General features: G+C 43.4%; 1 protein-coding gene and 1 pseudogene across 4 annotated transcripts in view; one reads left to right on the forward strand and one right to left on the reverse strand.

The window, feature by feature from the left end:
* Window positions 1-695: 695 nt before the first annotated feature.
* COPS4 (COP9 signalosome subunit 4) overlaps window positions 696-21,675 on the forward strand; it is a 38,449-nt gene continuing 17,469 nt past the window's right edge. The window contains exons 1-4 of one of the 4 annotated variants that reach the window (XM_004777341.3): window positions 696-866; window positions 16,536-16,615; window positions 18,504-18,655; window positions 19,211-19,314. In XM_004777341.3, coding sequence (XP_004777398.1) covers window positions 793-866; window positions 16,536-16,615; window positions 18,504-18,655; window positions 19,211-19,314 — 410 coding nt within the window. In that variant the 5' untranslated portion in view covers window positions 696-792. The remainder of the gene's footprint in view (window positions 867-16,535; window positions 16,616-18,503; window positions 18,656-19,210; window positions 19,315-21,675) is intronic. The other 3 variants (XM_045077200.1, XM_013048327.2, XM_004777340.3) reach the window with 3 other exon arrangements.
* LOC123391654 lies at window positions 8,434-8,921 on the reverse strand (annotated as a pseudogene).

A 21,675-nucleotide genomic window follows, 5' to 3' on the forward strand; every position in this document is an offset into this window, starting at 1 on the left:
AGGCAGCGTCCGGCCGGACGCCGCCGCGGAAGAGGGCGGCGAGGAAGCGCTGCGGCCGCGCGCGGCCCGGTCTCCCGTCCGCGAACGAGAGCGACGGCAACGGCGACACGGGGTGTCGTGGTCCGCGAGCGCCAGGAGCGGCGCCGGTTCGCACGCGCGTGCAGACGGCGTCCCGGGAGGACCCGGGAGGACCCGGGAGGAGCGGCGCCGTCCGCGCGCCGGCGGGTCGCTCCGCGGGGGCAGGGACGGCCGCGCACAAGCTCGCCCAGACCACGCCCGCGGAGGCCCGTCGCGACCAACCGGCTACAGCGCCAGCGCGGCAACACGCGCATCCGCACCGCGTCGGGGCAGCGCCGCCTCGGGGAACCGGGCGCGGGAACCGGGCGCGGGAACCGGGCGCGGCAACGCGCGCCGCTCCAGCGCGGCCTCGCAGAGCGGGCGGCCGCCGTCCACGCCCGGGCCACACGCGGAGCCGGGCGACGCGCGGCGACTCCGGCCCCCGGCGCTTCCTGGAGTCGCACAAGCAACGCGCCGCGGACCTCCTCCGCCAATCCCAAGTCGGGGCGCGCGGGCCTGAGCCCGCGGAGGATCCTGGGCGGGCCTCGGACGCGTGCGGCGCTTCCGTCCCGCGGCTCTGCGAACGGGCCTGCGCGGCTCGCACGCCCGGCGCTCTGGCCCACTCAGCCGCTGCTCTATGGCCTGTCGGGTTCCCTCTAGCCGCAGGCTGGAGGACTGCGCTCGTTTCTCGGCGGCGGCGCGAGGCCCGGCACCCTCCGCTGAGCTGGAAGAAAGATGGCGGCGGCCGTGCGGCAGGACCTGGCCCAGCTCATGACTTCCAGCGGCTCCCACAAAGATCTGGCGGGCAAGTGAGTGTCTGCCAGGGCCCTGGGCGGTCGGCAGGGAAGCCGTGGGCCGGCTCGCGGGGTGACGGCTGCTTCGGGATGGGGTGCGGCCTGCCGACCGAGGGGGCGGGCCTGAGGTCGTCCGCAGACGCCCAGACGGGAGCGGAGCCCCGGGGGCGGCCGACGCGGGGCGGCCGGCGGCCCGTTCGGGTTTGGGGAGCACCGTGACCGGCTCGTGGGCTCTCCGGAAGCACGGCCCGAGGGGCGACTGCGCCCACGGCCTTCCGAGCCGGCCCTGGCGCCTCTGCGTCGCGGCGGGCTCGCCCCGAATGCGCGGTCGCCTCGGACCTCTTACTGATGGACTACGGAGCTGCGGGAAATGGGTCTCTGGGGCCTCGGTGCGGAGCCGCCGGGAGCGCGTTTCGAGCCCACGGGGCGGGGGAGGTTCGGCCGCTCCGGCGCGCGGCGAGTGCTTGCGGGGGCTTCTCCCCTCGCGACGGAGCCCGGGCGCCTCGGCGGCGGCATTCGCGGAGCCCGAGCTGCGTGCGAATCCTGCGGAGCTGCTGCGGCGGCCGAGACCCGTCCGCGTCCAAACGGGAACGTGTGCCGGTCGCGCAGGCGGTCGCCCGTGTCAGCCGAGGGGCGGGCGGGGCAGCCACGGGCCGGTTCTCCCGCGGCGCGAAGTCGCGTCCCGGCGCCGACCGTGCGGCTCCGCTCCAGCCGAGGCCCCCGCGCTGCCCTCGCCGTGTTCCCGGAACCTCGGCACCTGCCGCCCGCCGGCCTCCGGGGCGTCCGGCTCTCCGGGGCGTCCGGCTCTCCGGGGCGTCCGGCTCTCCGGGGCCGCGGCTGTCGCGAACCGCCCTTTCCTGCCCGGGAAAATGGGGGCCGCGGGACGTGCTGGTGCCCGAGGCCCGACGCGCGAGTGCGCGGTCCGAGCCCGCGGGTCCCGTACCACGGTGCCGGGCGCGGTGGGTGTAAGCGCGCGCCTGGCCGGCGCGTGTTGTCCGCGAGGGACTGTGTCGTCCGGGCTGGCCCGTGGAGCGTCCGGATTGCGGGGACAGCACGGCCGTGGGCGCCCCGGCCCCGGCCCCGGCCCCGCTCGGCGTTGTTTCCCTCAGAAGACGGACCGGGTTTCCAGGATTCGGAGGAGTCTGAGACGGAAGCCAGGAATTCGCGTCCTCGGCCGGGAATTGCAGGTCGGCGACAGAGCCGCGCTCTAGCCTGTGTGGCCCGCGGACCTGGCGCGAGGCGCCGCCTGTTCTCGGGGCCCTCTGGGCCGGCCGGACTGCGGCGCTGGCCGCGGCCGTCGTGCAGGCCTCGCGGCAGGTCCGCGGGCCGCTCCGCCGGGGCAACTGGCACCGAAGCTGGCCCAGACGCTCGCGCGCTTCAGGCGCCGCCGGCCGAGCCCGTGTGTCCACGCGCCCCCATCCGGTCGCCGTGCGGGGCCGCCGAGCGGTTCCCCAGGCTGAGCGCGGAAGCCGCCGCCGGGCCATCTCCCAGGGTCGCTGCTCTGGAACAGGCCGGAGTGAGCCCGCAGACCAGCCCAGACGCAAGGGGAGGAAACACGGCAGACGCGGCCCAGCTACATTAGAAGGGAAATTCTGTCAAGTAAAGGAGAGGAAACGCAGAACGGAAAATTCTATAAAAATAGGCCTTTTTTTATTTTTTGTATTCGTAATCCTTGATAGAGAAGGTACCGAGGAGAGGACGGCCTTGGGCGTCTGGAGCCGTGATTTTCCAGGGAAGACAGGCTCTCGGGACACCCTGAGCTCCCTTGGCCTCGTAGGCTGTTCTCCCAGGGCGTCCGGGGGGCGCAGTCAGTTTAGGGTCTGCCTTGGCTCAGGTCGCGATCTCAGGGCCCGGGATCGGCTACTGCTCCGGCCCTCTGCTTCTCCCTGTCCCGCTCCCCTGCTTCTGCTCTCCCTCCTGTCAGATGATTCAGTCTTAAGGAAGGAAGGCTGTTTTGTGGAAAACAAAATAGACTCCTTGCCTCCCAGACATAGACTTTGGATGAGAACTTTTTAATAATAGCACGGAGTAGAACTGTCGGAAAGTAGAAGCCACTTACACACCAGGTACACACGAGGTGACACACGCTGTGGACCCTCAAGGGCTCCTTAGAACAGTCTCTGGCTCTTTGTTATTGCCACACACAGCACTTTCAGTGGTTCCCATCTCAAGAGGGAACTTCCCTAACGTCTGGTGTTTACCATGTGCCAAGCACATCGTCATTGACATTTTTTAATCCTTGAGTAATATTGACATAGCATATGAGGACACTGAAGTGCGGAGCTGAAATACCTTGCTTGAGGTCGCATAGCTTCTGTAATTCAACCTGTATGCTTGGCTCATAGCCCTGGACTCTCAATGCCTCCTACCTTTTGGCCTAAATTATCTTCCCCGAACTAGACTACATTTCAGGTAGTGATTCTTCTTGCAGGGGCCTTAAAATACCTATCTGCCTCCACTCTTTTCCACTTAACACTACATTGACATATTTAGAATACTAAACGATCAACCTCATTTAGGAAATTATTTCTTTTTTTTAGCATTTTAAATTTTAATTAAAATTAAAATTTGCTGAGACATCAGTTGTTAATCTTACTGAGATTCTCACATATTATCATTCTCTTTTAAAAATTTTTTCTTTTTTAAATTCAATTTAGTTAACATATAATGTGTTATGAGTTTCAGGGGTAGAATTCAGTCATTCATCAGTTGCCTCTAGCACCCGGTGCTCATTTCGTCAAGTGCCCTCCTGACTCCCATCACCCAATTACCTCATCTTCCCACCCTCAGTTTGTTTCTTACAGCTGAGAGTCTCTTATCATTTGCCTCGTCTGTTTTTATCTTATTTTTCCTTCCCTTCCCCTGTGTTCCTCTGTTTTGTTTCTGAAATTCCACATATGAGTGAAATCCTATGTTATTTGTCTTTCTCTGCCCAACTTACTTGGCTTAGCTAAGTACACTCTAGTTCTGTGTGTGTAGTTATAAATGACAAGATTTCATTCTTCTTGAACAACTTAGTAATATTCCTGTGTGTGTGTGTGTGTACACGTACCACATCTTCTTTTTATTTATTTATTTATTTGACAGAGATCATAAGTAGGCAGAGAGGCGGGGGGGGGGGGGGAAGCAAGCTTCCTGCTGAGAAGAGATGCGGGGCTCGATCCAGGACCCTGGCATCCAGGACCCTGACATCCAGGACCCTGACCTGAGCCCAAGGCAGAGGCCCAACCCACTGAGCCACCCAGGTGCCCCGTACCACATCTTCTTTATCCATTCATCTGTCGATGGCCCTCTGGGCTCTTTCCATAGTTTGGCTGTGGTGGACATTGCTGCTATAAACATTGGGGTGCACATGTTCCTTCGACTCACTGTTTTTGTATCTTTGGGTAAATACTCAGTAGTGTGATTGCCGGGTCGTAGGGTAGCTCTATTTTCAACATTTTGAGGAACCTCCATGCTGTTTTCCACAGTGGCTGCACGGGCTTGCATTCCCACCAACAGTGTAGGAGGTTCCCCTTTCTCCGCATCCTCGCCAGAATGTATTGTTTCCTTGGTGGTTAATTTAGTTATTCTGACCCGTGTGAGGTGGTATCTCATTGTGGTTTTGGTTTATAAGGAACTTATTTATTAATTTTATAACAATTAATAAATAATTTATTGTTTCTCCTAGGTATTATCATATTTAATTTCCTGAAACTTCTTTGTGATGTATCTATGTGGATTTGTTAAATCTGTCAGTTGGGTTTTTTCTGTGAGATAAACCACTCGAAAACTTAGTGGATTAAAACAACAAGCATTTACTTTGTTTATAATTTGTTGGTGGGCTGGGCCCAGCTGGGTGGTTCTCTGTCCTGCGTGGTCTGGGTCGCACACATACCTCCCACTTGTGCCTGCTGTCCACTGCAGATCGGGCAGGCACCGCTGCTGTGCTGCGTTGGTGGGGCAGGTGGCGGTGACAGGGCTGCGTGTTCCGTTATCCAGCAGGTTAGCCTGGTCTTGTTCGTGTGGCCACAGCAGGGTCCAGGAGAAAAGGACATACACAGGACCCCTTGAGGTCTCAGTTCACAGCAGCACTTCACTTCTACTAAATTCTGTTAATCAAAACAAGGCCAGATCAAAGGGTTACATAGTCACACTGCAGGGGCATATATGCAGAAGGAGAAAGAACTGTGGTTTTTCGTTTTGTCTTATTTTTGTTTGTACATACTCTACTGCATCATTCGGATGGTGCTTCGCCGCATTTGTTGAACGGATCTATTCGACTCTTTCGTGGTCTGGGATGTTTCAGCTGTCTTTTACAAATGTAGCCTGTGTTGCATTCCATTCCCTTCTCTGGGATTCCAGTGAAGCCCCCATTAGGCCTCTTACTGTGACCTCCATGTCTCTAACCCTGTCTTCTGTACTTAGCTTTGTATATATATATATATTTTTAAGATTTTATTTATTTTATTTGACAGAGATCACAAGCAGGCAGAGAGGCAGGCAGAGAGAGAGGGAGGAGGAAGCAGGCTCCCCGCTGAGCAGAGAGCCCGATGCGGGGCTCGATCCGAGGACCCTGGGATCATGACCCGAGCTGAAGGCAGAGGCTTTAACCCACTGAGCCACCCAGGCGCCCCTCTACTTAGCTTTGGACTGCTTTATTCCAGATAGACTTTTCCGTCCTGCCTCCTAGTTTATCAGTTTTTCAGATGTGTTTTATCTACTGTTAAGAACTTCATTGAGTGAGCTTGGATACAGTATTTTTTAGTTCTATAGTTTTTGGTGGTTCTTTTTTCTTTTCTTTCTTTCTTTTTTAAATATGGTTTTTAAACTTTCTATTTTAAGTACACTGCATGTCTGACGTGGGGCTTGAGCTCAAGACCCTGAGATGGAGAGTCTCATGCTCTGCTGACATGCCAGCTAGGTGCCCTGGTGGTCCTTTCTTCAGATGGCACTTTTCATGATTCTCAGTTTCTTGCTGAAACCTTGAAGTCTGAGTTTATCTCTGTAAACACGATACGCGTGATTGCACTGCGGTCTTTCTGGTAGTTGCCGGTGTCTGGAGGCCCTGCTGTTGCTGCTGTCTGTTGCTTTTGTTGACTCTAGCTCATAGAGTTATATGCCTTGTAATCTTTGTTGGGCAAGTTATTTAAAAATATACTTTTCAAAACATTTGGAGGCTTTAGGATTGTAACCTTTCATGGAGGATTTTCATTGCCTTCTGCCAGTCACCCAAGGGTGATAGCAGTCTAGGCTCAAGACTTCAGAATCTTATGGTTTACCTAGATGATCCTTAGCATAGAAATTGTAATCTTATTTCCAAAGTGGTAGCGTTTCCTCCTTTGGCAGGTGTGGATCTCAGATTTCTTTTCTTTTAGCTTCTGTAGTTGGCCAAAAATTACAACTTTCCTCTCAGTGTTTCTAGTAGATTGGCAGAATGCCCCAAGGCAGAGCCCACCAGACGTGCCACTCTGCCTCTCAGCTGTTGGTTCACAGTCAGCAAAGGCTTTCAGGCAGATGCTCTTCGGACTCTTATCTTCTCCTGTTTTTTTCTTTCTTATTAGGATTTTATGCTATTAATTTTTTCTTTTTTGCATTTTTTTCAGCTTTTTATGTTTTTATTTTTGTTTTGAGGTGGAGTTGGTCCAGTCAACTAATTTGTCATTACCATAGGTGAAAGATCTACTAATACATACCTGTTCTACTTGTTTTGATTCTAAGTAGTGACTGTGATACATTTTCATGTAGGTGTGTATTACTTACCTTCAGATTTAAGTGCCAAGAAATCAGGAATCAGCACAGTGGACTTTAGTTCATAGACGTAACTGGATGTTCAGTAGACATTTGTTGATGATGGTAAATGGATAGGGTAGATGCAAGCACCTTAGTTAAATTTGTTTTCCTCTCTAATTTTTATTTTTTTTAAGTAGGCTGCGTGTCCAGTGTGGAGCCCAACACGGGGCTTGAACTCATGACCATGAGATCAAGACCTGAGCTGAAACCAAGAGCTGGATGCTTAACCGACTGAGCCACCCAGGAACCCACCTCCATAATATATATATATTTTTAAATATGAAGCCAACATCATTCCATTTTTGTTTTGTTTTTTAAAGATTTTATTTATTTATATGACAGACAGAGATCACAAGTAGGCAGAGAGGCAGAGGAAGGGAAGCAGGCTCCTCACTGAGCAGAGAGCCTGATGCGGGGCTTGATCACAGGACCCTGGGATCATGACTAGAGCTGAAGGCAGAGGCTTTAACCCACTGAGCTACCCAGGCGCCCCTCCATAATATTTTTTAAGGAAAATGTATTTGGTATTTGTCATGTTCTCCATATCAGTCATATCTCCGTTTTTTCCGTTGAGTGCTTAGTAAAAAGATGTTTTGTCCATGGAGCCTTCTCTAGCTAATCTAACCCCTTTTGGTTTTACTCTCTTCTAAATTAAAATATTACCTCTTCATTTTTCATCTCTCTCTTTTTTAATTTTGTTTTTACTTTCTCTTAAAACATAAGATATTTCTGGGTTTATATATACCTATATATTTTAAATTACATTGCACTGAGTACATTACTCTTTTTTTTTTTTTTTTAAGATTTTATTTATTTATTTATTTGACAGACAGAGATCACAAGTAGGCAGAGAAGCAGGCAGAGAGAGGGGAGGAAGCAGAGAGCCTGATGCGGGACTCGATCCCAGGACCCCAGAATCATGACCCAAGCCAAAGGCAGAGGCTTTAACCCACTAAGCCAGCTGGGCACCTCTGAGTACATTACTCTTAAGAGTAGAGCCTAATACATTTTCTCAGATACATAGGTATGTAACAACTATCCAGATCAAGCTGGGGAATATTTCCAGCATGCCCAGAGGGCCCCTCATGCCCCTTCCCAGTCATTGCCCTCAAATATAAACACTCTTCTACTTCTGTACCGTGAATTGGGTTTGCCTGTTCTTGAAATGCACATAAATGGAACCATTCAGTTTATACCCTTTTGTGTCTGTCCTTTTTCATTTAACATATATGTGGGATACATTCATGCTTGAAGCATTCCTTATTGATTTGTAGAATGCCATTTTTTTAGCGGGCTTCACTTTCTTATTGATGATCATTACAATTTTTTGTAGTTTAGAGCTATTTTGAATAAAGCTACTATGAAAATTTTTGTATTTATCTTTTTGTGGACATAAACATTCATTTTTCTTGGATATCTACCGAGGAGTAGAATATTTGGGTTATAGAATACACGTTTAGTTTTAGTAGGTAACTGCCAGTGGTTTTCCGGAGTGTAGATCACTTTACCACTCCCGTGGGGTATAGGTGAGATTAGTTCCCCCACATTCTCACCCTTACTCAAATTTGTTAGTGTTTTTAATATTATTCATTCTAGTGGAAGTATAATAGTATCTACTTATGCTTATAATCTGCATTAACTTAATGAGTATTGAGGTGGTTGGGAATCTTTTAATATGCTTACTGGGCATTTGGATGTTATCTCTAGTGAAGTGCTTATTTATTTATTTTTTATTTCTTTGCCGAACACATGGATTTCAAGTATCTTTTCTATCTATGGCCTGCATATTTCACTTTTTTTTTTTAAGCTTTTAATTGAACAGGTTATAGAAGAGGTTTGATAGACCAGAGCCCATGCCATCATCACACTCCTCTGATTCTTCTTTCTTTGCTTCCATTTTCTTCTCTGCTGGAGCAGCGGTGGAAGGAGCAGGACCTCCTGCTGGCACAGCACCAGGTGCTGGGGCAGCTCTCCCAGCCGCTCTGTTGGCAGCTGAGGCTCCTATGTTGACACTGCCCAGGGCCTTTGCAAACAAGCCCAGCAAGAGAGGTTCAACAGTCCTACCTGGTGTTCTAATGAGGGCATTGATCTTTGCTCTGTGACCTCTTCGTCCTGCAGGGTGAGGGCCAGGCAGATGCAGGCGAGTGCCGGGCGGACACCGGGGATGTGGCCTCACCCGATCTCGACATTAGCTTCCTTGAGAGGACCGAGCACCTTAAGGGCAGCTGAGGAAAGCATGTCTCACTTTCTTAATGGTGACTTTGATAGCTATTCTTAATGTCAAAGAAACATACCCATTTTTTATTCGTACAAAATTTTTTTTCTTGTGGTGAGAACTTTTAAGAACTACTTTTTTAGCAACGTTGAAATATGCAACACACAGTATTATTAACGCAGTCGCTGTGCGTACATTACATCCCCATGACTTACTTATTTTATAACTCGGAGTTTGTATCTTTCAACATCGTCCCCCATTTTCCCAACTCCGCTCCTTGCCTCTGGCAGGCACCGGTTTGATCTGCATCTGTGTGTTTGGTTTGGTTTTACTTTAGATTCCACTGTAAGAGAGATCATTTGGTACTTATCTTTCTCTGTCTGACTTATTTTACTTAGCATTAATGCCTTCAGGATCTGTCTTGTTGCAAAAGGCAAGATTTTCTTTCTTTTTATGGCTGAATAATATTCCATTGTATTTACATAAGTGTTCTTTATCCATTCATTTATAGGTGAACACTTTAGTTGTTTCTATATCTTGATTATTGTAAATAATGCTGCAGTGAACATTGGAGTATTTATATATCTTTTCAAACTAATGTTTTCATTTTGTTTGGTTAAATACCCAGTAGAAATGTTGGATCACAAAGTGGGGTTTTTTTTTTTTTGAGATTCTTTATACCATTTTTCATAGTGACTGCACTAATTTACATTCCTACCAACAGTACACGAAGGTTCCCTTTTTTGTGTATCTTCCCCAACACTTGTTACTTCTTGTCTTTTTTTTTTTTTTTTTAAGATTTTATTTATTTATTTGACAGAGATCATAAGTAGGCAGAGAGGCAGGCAGGGGGCAGGGGTGGTGTCACAGAGCAGAGAGCCCAACACGGGGCTCAGTCCCAGGACCCTGAGATGACCTGAGCCAAAGGCAGAGGCTTCACCCACTGAGCCACCCAGGTGCTCCATTTCTTACCTTTTTAATATAGCCATTCTAACAGATGTGAGGTAATATCTTATTGTGGATTTGACTTGTATTTCTCAGATTATTAGTGATGTTCAGCCTGTTTTTGTGTGACTTTTTGCCATCTCTATGGGGAAATATCTGTTCAGTTCCTCTGCCCCCCTCTCCCCCCCCCCCCCTTTTTTTGAGAGACAGAGAGAGAGAGGGAGGAAATGAACAGGGAGTTGGGGAGAGAAAGGTGGAGAGACTGAGAATCCTAAGTAGGCTTTGTGCCTAGTGCAGAGCTGGATATGGGGTTCCATCTCAAAACCCTGAGGTCATGATCTGAGCCAGAATCAGAAGTCCGATGCTTAACCAGCTGAGCCACCCAGGTGCCCCCCTGCCATTTTTAAATCACTCTTCTATTTATTTTTTTGCTGTTGAGTTGTATGAGTTTCTTAATATATTTAAGATATTAACCTCTTATCAGATATATGACTTACAAGTATTTTTCTTCCTTCTGTAGGTTGCCTTTTTATTTTGTTGATGGTTTTCTTCACTTGAAGCTTTTTAGCTTGATAGAGTCTCCTTTATTTTTGCTTTTGTTGTCACCGCTTCTTGAGTGATATCTATAAAGATATCACTAAGACCAACGTTAAGTTTACCACTTACATTTTATTCTAGGAGTTTTATGGTTTCAGGTCTTACATTCAAGTCTTTAGTTCATTTTGAGTTTGTTTTTGTGTATGGGGTAAGATAGTGGTCCAGGTTCATTTTTTTGCCCGTGGCCGTCGTTTTCTCGGCACCATTTATTGAAGACACCATCCTTTCCCCGTTGTATATTCTTGCCTGCTTTGTTGTAAGTTAATTGACCATATATGTCTGGGTTTATTGCCAGGCTCTCTATTCTGTTCCATTACTCTGTGTGGCTGTGTTCATGCTAATACCATACCATTTTGATTACTCTGCCTTTGTAATAATTTGAAATCAGGGAGTTTGATGCCTCCAACTTTGTTGGTTTTTTTCTCAAGATTGCTTGGTTATTCAAGGTCTTTTGTGGTGCGACACAAAATTTTAGGTTGTTTGTTCTGTTTCTGTGAAAAATGCTGTTGGAATTTTGATATGGATTTCATTGAATCTGTAGATTGCTTTGGGTAGTATGGGCATTTTAACAAGATTGATACGTTCGGTCTGTGACTATGGAATGTCTTTCCTTTTATTTATGTCTTTAGTTTCTTTCATCATTGTCTTATAGTTTTCAGTGTACAGATCTTCCACCTGGGTTAAATTTATTCTTTGTTCCTTTATTCTTTTTGATGTAATTATAAATACGATGTTTTCTCTTCCTGATGATTTGTTATTAGTGTGTAGAAACACAACAGATTTTTAAAAATTTAAATTCAATTTAATTAACATATGGTGTATTAATAGTCTCAGAGGTACAATTTAGAGATTCATCAGTTGCATATAATACCCAATGCTCATCACATCATGAGTCCTCCTTAAAGAATGCCCATTACCTGATGCCACCCACCTCCCCTCCAGCATCCTCTAGTTTGTTTCCTACAGTCAAGAGTCTCATATGGTAGGACACGTGGGTGGTTCGTTGTTTAAGCATCTGCCTTGAGCTCAGGTCATGATCTCAGGGTCCTGGGATTGAGTCCTGCTTCTGGCTCCTTGCTCATGAGGGAGCCTGCTTTGCCCTCCTCCTGCTGCTCCCCCTGCTGTGCCCACACTCTCGCACTTACTCTCTCTCTCGGACAAATAAATAAATAAAATCTTTATTTTAAAAAAAGTCTCTTATGGTTTGTCTCCCTCTGTTTCCTTCTTATTTTATTTTTCCTTCCCTTCCCTTATGTTCATCAGTTTTGTTTCTTAAATTCTACCTGTGAGATCATGCATACATACATATACGTATTTGTCTTTCTCTGATGGACTTGCTTCATTTAGCATAATGCGCTCTAGTTCATCCACATGTTGCAAAGGCCAAAACTTCATTCTTTTTGGTGGCTGAGTATATTCCATATGTATATGTATATATATATATAAAATTGTGTTTGTATATAATATTTGTATATATTTATACATATATAGCATCTTTTTTATCCATTTATCTATTGATGGGCATGTGGGCTTGTTCCATGTTTTGGCTGTTGGAAACACAACAGGGGTGCCTGTGTGGCTCAGTTGTTAAGTGTCTGCTTTTGGCTCAGGTCATGATCCTGGGGTCCTGGGATTGACCCTGCATCAGGCACCCTGCTCTGGGGGAAGCCTGCTTCTCCCTCTCCCACTCCCCCTGCTTGTGTTCCCTCTGTCGCTGTGTCTCTCTCTGTCAAATAAATAAATAAAATCTTAAAAAAAAAAAAAGAAAGAAACAGAACAGATTTTTGAGCATTGATGTTGTACCCCACAACTTTACCGAATTAATTTATTAGCTCTTGCAGTCATATTTCTTATATTGTTCAGTTTTATTCATTTCAGTGACTTTTGTTTTATTGTAATTTGTGATAATATTACTTGATATTTAAATTTTCATTTGCCTAGGCTATAGCTTCAAAGACTAAGGTTATTTAAAGTCTCTTTAGTATCATACACAGAATCTTATACAACATTTAAAAAACCCTAGGTGCTCAATTCACATTTTTGGATTATTTAATATGGCATATTAAATGACTTTTAAAAGATTTTATTTATTTATTTGACAGAGAGAGATCACAAGCAGGCAGAGAGGCAGACAGAGGGCAAGGAGGAAGCAGGCTCCCCGCTGAGCAGAGAGCCCAGACTCAAAATCAGGATATGTTTTACACCAAAGTTCATAATTTTAATCACAAAATTACATTGCCTTAAATTTTTACCACTGGTATTTTTTTTTTTTAAGATTTTTTATTTATTTGACAGAGAGAGATCACAGGTAGGCAGAGAGGCAGGCGGTGGGGGGTGCTCCCTGCTGAGCTGAGCCTGATGGGGGGCTCGATTCCAGGATCCTGAGATCATGACCTGAGCAGAAGGCAGAGGCCTAACCCACTGAGCCACCCAGGTGCCCCTAAATTTCATTTATTAGAGAGAGAGAGCACACAAGTGGGAGGAGCAGAGGGAAAGGGAGAAGCAGACTCCCCACTGAGTAGGAAGCCTGACTCGCAGCTCTACCCTGGGACTCTGGGTTTATGACCAAGCTGAAGGCAGCCGTTTAACTGACTGAGCCAGCCAGGTGCCCGATTGATTATTTGAATCCCAGATTTAAATTAGGTTTATTAGTCATTCCTTATTATTATTGTAAAGAATTAATTTCTTTTTTTTTTAAAGATTTTATTTATTTATTTGACAGAGAGAGATCACAAGTAGGCAGAGAGGCAGACAGAGAGAGAGGAGGAAGCAGGCTCCCTGCTGAGCAGAGAGCCCGATGCGGGACTCGATCCCAGGACCCTGAGATCATGACCTGAGCCGAAGGCAGCGGCTTAACCCACTGAGCCACCCAGGCGCCCCAAGAATTAATTTCTTATTCTTAGATACTGGAATACTGGAATTTACGTATTAGAGAATGAGTAAGATAGCATCTAGCCTGAACTCTGTACCTCTCTTTCTTAATCTGTAAAAGTTGAGAGTTTGATTAGGCAATTCGTAATGCTCTGGCAAGTTGTATGATGTGGTTAATGTAAAAGTTTTATCACTTTCTAGGTTTTTTGTTGCTGGGTTTGTGTGTGTGTGTGTGTGTGTGTGTGTGGTTATTTATTTATTTATTATTATTATTTTTTAAGATTTTACTTATTTATTTGACAAACAGAAATCACAAAAGGTTCCCCTTTGGTGTGTTTTTTAATACAGATCAGTTGACAAGTTATGAAACAGTGCTTTAAAACTGGTTAATTAGAGGGGCGCCTGGGTGGCTCAGTGGGTTAAGCCTCTGCCTTCGGCTCGGGTCATGATCTCAGGGTTCTGGGATCAAGCCCTACATCGGTATCTCTGCTCAGCAGGGAGCCTGCTTCCCCCCCCGCCCCTACCTGCCTCTCTGCCTACTTGTGATCTCTCTCTCTCTCTGTCAAATAAATAAAATCTTAAAAAAAACAAAAACTGGTTAATTAGAAAATTTCTGTGCAACATTGTCGTCTTTGAGTATAATATTGTTAGTATAAAATAATCTATACGGATGTCAGATTAAGGGGGCTTAGCCATGAATATGAAAAATATGAATAATAAGCCGATCACAAATGAATAAACCATTGAATGCCCAGAGCAGTGAAGTAGATGTATAAATATAGATATGGGAAATAGTATATGTGCATGTGTATGTATGTGTCTAGAGAGAAATATGTGTATATATGTGTATATAGAGAAAGAGTGAGATAGTCCATGTTAATGAATTTTCAGGTAGCTGAATAGTGTCCCTCAAATTTTAAAAATAATTTTTAAAATATCAATTTTTATTTTTTATTTTTTTTTATTTTTTTTTTTAAAGATTTTATTTATTTATTTGACAGAGAGAGATCACAAGTAGGCAGAGACACAGGCAGAGAGAGAGAGAGGAGGAAGCAGGCTCCCTGCTGAGCAGAGAGCCTGATGCGGGACTCGATCCCAGGACCCTGAGATCATGACCTGAGCCGAAGGCAGCGGCTTAACCCACTGAGCCACCCAGGCTCCCTCAATTTTTATTTTAAAGCTTAATAATATTTCCTTGCTTTATTAGACTGGTAGTTCTCTTCTTTTGGAGTTTGTTGCCTTTTCTGTCAGTTTATCTTTCTTACAAGTCAGTTTGACTCATGTTTTTGAGAAATCATATAACCATGGTTCAGAGAGTACTGTATGGGTTGAGAATCAGTAAGTGTTGAATGGTAGCTCGTACAGAATACAAATCATAAATTTGAATGGGTTTGTGCCCTATTTGTATATATTTTTCTTTCTATTTTTATATTTCTGTTTCTTGACTATGTTCTGGATAACATTCTGAATAATTGGCAATACTGTTAGGTTTGTGAAATATATTAACTAATGCTTTTAATAAATATTACTATTAAGACAGAGGGATAAACAATAGTATAATACTTGTGTACCTACCACTCGAGTTTAAGAAATAAAATACTGTTTTATTACTTATCAATACTGTTAAATATTTGAATGCTTGTGATACGCTGCTTTAGGCATTGTGTGTATAGCAGTCAATGAAACAAACAAAAATCCTTGTCCTCCTAGAGTTTATATTTTTAGGAAGGGGTTTGCCATTGCCTAATAATTGTCATTGTTCCTGTTTTTAGCATTTCCCCCATCCTTTTTTTTTTTAAATTAAGATTCTTACTTATTTATTAGAGAGAGGGTGAGTGAGTGCATGAGTAGGGGGGAGGGGCAGAAGGAGAGGGAGAAGCAGACTCCTTGCTGAGCAGGGATTCCCAACTGAGGGGAGGGGGCTCAATCCCAGGACCCTGAGATCATGACATGAGCCAAAGGCAGACACTTAACCAGTGGAGCCACCCAGACACCTCTCCCCCATCCCCATCCTTTTTCTGATTTGAATCTTACGTGGTCATGAATATTAGGCAGAATAATTATTAGAAGTGATTGCAAATAAAGAATGTATAGGCAGGTCTGAGAACATGAGGCGTGTTCTGTCAGTGCATTTGGCTTGGTAGAGTTTATTTTGTACACACTAAGACATTCAATCCCTAGTATTTTGTTCCACTGCCTAGTCAACACTATCCTATTGTTGGTAACCCTAGTTTCATTAGGTCCGCAAGAGGAAAGGTTCTGGGTTATGTCAAATAACATTTTTGTGTCTGTGTAATACATAATTGAAAGAAATATAGCTTATTTTTTAAGACATTTGAAAGAAAGTTGATTTATTTAAAGAGAAGAAGGCAAATCATAAGAGACTTCTTTTAAAAAAGATTCATTTACTTATTTAAGGGAGCGCAAGCCAGCATGTGCACATGCCTATGCCCAAGTGTGGGGAGGGGCAGAGGGAGAGAGGGAATTCTAAGCAGACTTCCTGCTGAGCATAAGGCCATTGGGGGTAGGGGCTCAACCCCAAAACCCCAAGATTACAACCTGAGCCAAAATCAAGTCGTATGCGCAACTGGCTGAGCTGCCCAGACACCCCAAAAGTTGACATTGTAGTTTCAATTTAAAACTAAAACTTTTTCGGGGCACCTGGGTGGTTCAGTGGGTTAAAGCCTCTGCCTTCGGCTCAGGTCGTGGTCTCAGAGTCCTGGGATCGGGCCCAGTCGGGCTCTCTGCTCATCGGGGAGCCTGTTTCCCCTTCTCTCTCTGCTTCTCTGCCTACTTGTGATCTCTCTCTCAAAATAGATCAATAAAATTTTTTTTAAAACCTAAAACTTTTTCAAGAAAAAATGACACTTTAGATCCAATAACTTAGAGTTACAGATTCACTTTCTTGTGATGGGCTTGAAAACTTTTTTCTTTTTTAAGTAGGCTCTACGCCCGCTGTGGGGCTTGAGCTCACAGTCCCCTAGATCAAGAGTCTCATACTCTATCAACAAAGCCAGCTAGTTGCCTCCGGGGCTGAAAACTTAAAAAAAAATTGTGGTTTACTGAAAAGAAAACAAGAAGAAGTGATACCTTAGAATTACAGATTTAGTGTTTCTTATGATGGACTGGGAACTTACAACAACAAAAGAAATCTATGGTGTACTATAAAAAAAACAGCAACTAGAGCACTGTGAAAGAAACCAGGATAAACAGAAATGAGTAAACAGTGAGCATTAGAGTATGTAGCGTCCTCTGAACTTTATTTTCATTTGGTGTTGTTTTAGGTACCGTCAGATCCTGGAAAAAGCCGTTCAGTTATCTGGGGCAGAACAACTAGAAGCTTTGAAAGCTTTTGTGGAAGCAAGTAAGTGGGATGAAAATTCCATGTTTGCCTTGTGTTACTGAGTTAGGACCTCAGAGCTTGCTCACGCTTGTTTTAGATCAAGTTACCAATATAATTTGCATTGACATTAAATTCAGTCACGTGGAAATTCACTTTAGAATTTACTTCCTACTTGGTTATTTTTCAATAAGTTGTCTTCAGAGTTACATTACCAATTAAGGTTTTATATTGTAATTGATACCGTATACTGATGAAAGACAATGTAGCATAATGATAAAGAGAATAGTCTCGATGCAGTCTGGTCTCTTGCTATATTAGTTGTGTGTTCTTGGGCAAGTTACTTCCTTTGTGACTCCATGTCCTTGGTTACAAAATGGGGCTGTGATCGCTCCCCTGCAGCAGGGCTGGGAGAGTAAAGGAGTTGATACACCAAGTAAAGAGCTTCAAGTAGTACTTGGCATAGAGCAAGTGCTGCAGAGCTGTTAGCCGTTTGAATGGGAACCAGACATTTCCATTCTTCAAGACATTCTCACCCAGTCCCTGACTTCAGACATATCCAGCTATTTTGGAAATTACTCGAAAGTCAGGCTGGAGTTGATACTGAGTTAACAGTGTTAAGGACACTTGAGAGGGCTTTACACTATACAGCATGCTTCCACACACATGCTCGTGAGAAGTGCTAGTTTGTGTAGCAATTTCTTTCAAACAGTTGTAAGTGCCCAATGGCACTTGTAATGAAACTATTTTCTCAGCCGTATCTGGCTTTATCCAAGGATGAATTATGATTAATACATCATGAACTGATGACAGGCTTGTTGCAGGCGACTGTAAGTTACTGCCTCAGAAAGATCGGGGCCTGCAGTGGGTGTTGAACTGGCAGTGGCTTCAGAAAGACTGAGAGGAATGGCTTTATTGAGAACACTGCATTGTAGTAGCAAAAGAATAGTGATTTTTATTATAAACTTTGATCTTTGTATAAACTTTGAATCCAGTGCACTAATGAAAAGCCATCTACCAAAAATCATTCACATCAGCTCAACAGTTTTGGACCATCATTTATTTTCCTGGTAGCTGCTGGTTTCACACTTAATTTATCTGAGCAGTGGTACAAGCACAATGCATCTTTTAAAATAAAATAATGGTGCTAATAATAATGAAATTTGTTGAGTGCTTTGTGCCCCATGTTGTTTCAAGTGCTCTGTGTACAGGGCATTTAAGCTTCACTGCAGCCTTAGCCACATTGTACAGATGAGAAAACAGAAACACAGAGAAGCTGAGTTTCTTTTGGAGAGCATCTGATCAGGAGTGCTGGAAGCGGTGTGACTTCAGAGCTCTCATCTGTAATCACATACAGTAATAAAAACTCATAAATGTTTATAAATAATGTCATTAAGTCTGCCTGTATGTCTAGTGCTGACTTCAGTTTTATTTGTCATTTTTATTGGGAAAGTACAAGTGGCGGTACTTGCTTTATTTAAATTTCATGAACATTATCTCAGTTTCTTCTTTAACTCCTTTTTGTAACCAGGTGGAATATAAGTAGATACATAAAAATGGAGGTGTTTCTGTGCCTTCCCTTTGTAGAAAAATAAGGGAGAGAAGGAAGAATATAAAATTCTCAAACATAAAAGAAAACTTTTCCCCAGCCATTTCTGTTTCTTAGAAAAATATAGGGGATTTTTACTGTTTTGGTGTAATCATTATGTAATAAAATAATTCAGCATAAGGAAAACTAATTGTGTAAATATAAGCTGATATGGGTGTGGAAATCCCTGAATAGTGCACTGAAGGTTCATTATTAGGCATGCACTAATATATATCATTTTTAATGTTAATTTCAGGTAAAAATTGATTGCTTAATGAAAATTTATAAATGATTCATGTTTTCTTATCTTTTTTTTTTGTCAAGTGGTAAATGAGAATGTCAGTCTCGTGATCTCTCGACAGTTGCTAACTGATTTCTGTACACATCTCCCTAACCTGCCTGACAGCACAGCCAAAGAAATCTATCATTTCACCTTGGAAAAGATCCAGCCTAGAGTCATTTCATTTGAGGAGCAGGTAAAAATCTAGAGCAGTGACTTTTGAACATGAGATAGCAGCAGTTATTTTGAGAGGTATTACTACATTTTTAAAGGAGATGGTCATCCAGTTTTATTTTTGACAAAATGGTGTGCCAAATAGCATGTTACAATGTAAAAATAGACACCAGGATGTTGTAACTCCAGCTGGCAGTTGCTCAGATGTTACAATTTGATTTATAAACCAAATATTACTCTTTAGACAATTTTTAAGAATCAGCGAAATTGTTAATAAGGTTAAAATAATAGGAAAACTCCAACATTATGTATGCAGTTAACGTAAAAGTAAAATTTCATATTTAAGCTAAATTACTGCCATAATCCACATTGCAGAAATGTGTTAGTTTAGTATTTTGGTATTCTGTATATGCAGAATTCATAAAAAAATAGGGGTGGTCTAGTGACACTCGTACTATTTACTTGTCAGCTTAATATGTTAAATGAAAGCATTATCACAATGGATTAACTTCACGTCCATTTATTTTAGTCACTAATGTGAGTTGAAGTAATTTAACATGTCTGCCTGTTATTCCAGGTTGCGTCAATAAGACAGCATCTTGCATCCATATATGAGAAAGAAGAAGATTGGAGAAATGCAGCCCAAGTGTTGGTGGGAATTCCTTTGGAAACAGGACAAAAGTATAGTAAATAGTGGATATTGGATAGAGATGTATATAGGATATGTATCATTGTTCACTTGTGTTTTTTCTCACATTCTAGTGAAGGAAACATCATAAACAACTTAATAAGTAGAGACATTTTGTAGAATATTAGAAGGTGATAAGTGCTCTAGAGAAAAGTCAAGGGAAAGTGGGGAACAGGTTGTATCATTCAACAGGGTGACTGGAGTGGTAGGCTGTCCCGGTCCATGTTCTCAGACACTTGAAGTGAGGGCGTGGCTGTGAGCTGAGAGAAGACTGTCGGTAGATCCTGGTAGGGAGGATGGCTGATGTAAAGGCCCTACGACAGGAGCACGCCTGGAGTATTTTCAGAAGATCGGGGATACCAGTGTGGTTGGAGCGGAGCAAGCCAAGGGAAGGTGGGGGCTGAGATCAGAGAGTACCAAAGACTGGATTATGTAGGTTCTCCTAAGTCATTGTAAGGCCTTTGGCTTTTCTCTAAGTGAAATGAGGGGAGCCATTGGAGGATTTTGTATGGAAGATCGACATGATCTGATTTATATTTTAGAAAATCATTCTGTCTACTGGGTTGAGCCTAACTGTACCACTGCAGAGAAGATGGAGATTGTGAGAAATGTTGGATTCTGGATATGTTTTTAAGGTAGAGCTAAGGGTTTTCTGGTAGCTTAGATATGGAGTGTGAGAAAAAGAGCCAAAATAAATCCTGGTTTTGGTCTGAACTCCTGGAAGGATGGAGCTGCCATCTACTGAGTAGGAAAGAGTAGGTTTTGAGGGAAGATCGAAAGTTCCATTTTGGACATGTGAAGTACCTAGAAGGGAGTTGAATGTATTAGATACTGTTCTTTACAGTGACGGTAATTATCATTTTGATAGTGCTGTCGCATTATCTTTATCTGTGAGGATATCCGAGAACTGAAAATTTAGTTTTCTAAACAAATTAACCTAAAAGTGATTAAAAGTGGAATCTGGATAAACAGTTGAGAACTTATTTCTTTAAAGAATTATTCATTTTAGTAATTATAGTAATAAACTTAATAGATGGCATAAAAATTGGAAAACTCAAAAAAAGTATAGTACTCTTTTTCTTTTTTTTAAAGATTTTTCTTTTATTTGACGGACAGAGATCACAAGTAGGCAGAGAGGCAGGCAGAGAGAGGAAGAAGCAGGCTTCCCGCTGAGCAGAGAGCCCGATGTGGGACTTGATCCCAGGACTCTGGGATCATGACCTGAGCCCAAGGCAGAGGTTTTAACCCACTGAGCCACCCAGACATCCCCCAAAATATAGTACTCTTTATAGCAGTTTATGTAAATTTGAGTTATGAATGGAAATACTATACTTACAAAATGCTAGCAATATATGACTTGGGGAAAAATTTTGAATTAGTATAAAAAAATTTTAAAAAGTAAAGACTTTCAGAACTTGGGCCATATAAATTGTAAACTCCGTTCTTGCCACATGGTGGCATCACTTTTGCTGGTAATAAAATAAGATTTTTCTGTAAGGATTAATCTTGAATTTTGTAAGTTTCGAATTACGTGATGTGTCAGTTGTGCATTTCTTACATAAAATGTGGCTACAGAGATAAAGAAGAAAATGAAAACCACCTGTAATCTCAACACCAAGAGATAATTAGTATTACTGTCTTCATAAGCATGTACAGAAACACATCTTAATAGTGTCTTACATGCTGTTTTATCCTGTTTTTTCACTTAGCAAAAATACATAACTGTTATCATATAGTAATGATTATAACAACTGTATATTATCCTACCATCTTAATGTACCACAATTTAGTTGATTATTATAAATATCATAGTAGGTGATTCCCAGTTTTTTCCTGTTAGATATTTATGAGTAACTTTATAAATGAATATTCCTTTTATATATGTGTACACATCCCTGATTATTTTCTTGAGATTAGTTTTCTGGAGGTAAAATGTAGTTGGTAAGGAATGTATGCATTTTGAAGGGTTCAAAGGGTGGTTGGAAAATGTATTGCCAATTTGTTTCCCAGGATGGTTTACTCATTTATAGCCCCAACACCACTATATGATACACCCCTCAACTGGGCATTTTTTAAGTTCTTTGACTTGTGAGATTATCTGAGGATTGAAGGAAGCTAAAAATCAATAGACCAATCATGATAGAAAAAATAAAAATTGAGTAAAATTTATTTTGTAAATATTTTTTAGAGTTTTTCTAATACAGTAAAAATTTGATTCTCTTAATTTAACAGAATATGTAATAAAAAAATGTATTTTCTCCAACTCCTAAAAACTTTTTTTTTTTAAGTAAATCCTTTTTTTCTTTTTAAGATTTTATTTATTTGATAGAGAGATAGAGATCACAAGTAGGCAC

Source organism: Mustela putorius, unplaced genomic scaffold (genome assembly GCF_011764305.1).
Source record: "Mustela putorius furo isolate JIRA1106 unplaced genomic scaffold, ASM1176430v1.1 tig00000040_pilon_pilon_pilon, whole genome shotgun sequence".
In the NCBI taxonomy this organism is placed as follows: Eukaryota; Metazoa; Chordata; class Mammalia; order Carnivora; family Mustelidae; genus Mustela; species Mustela putorius.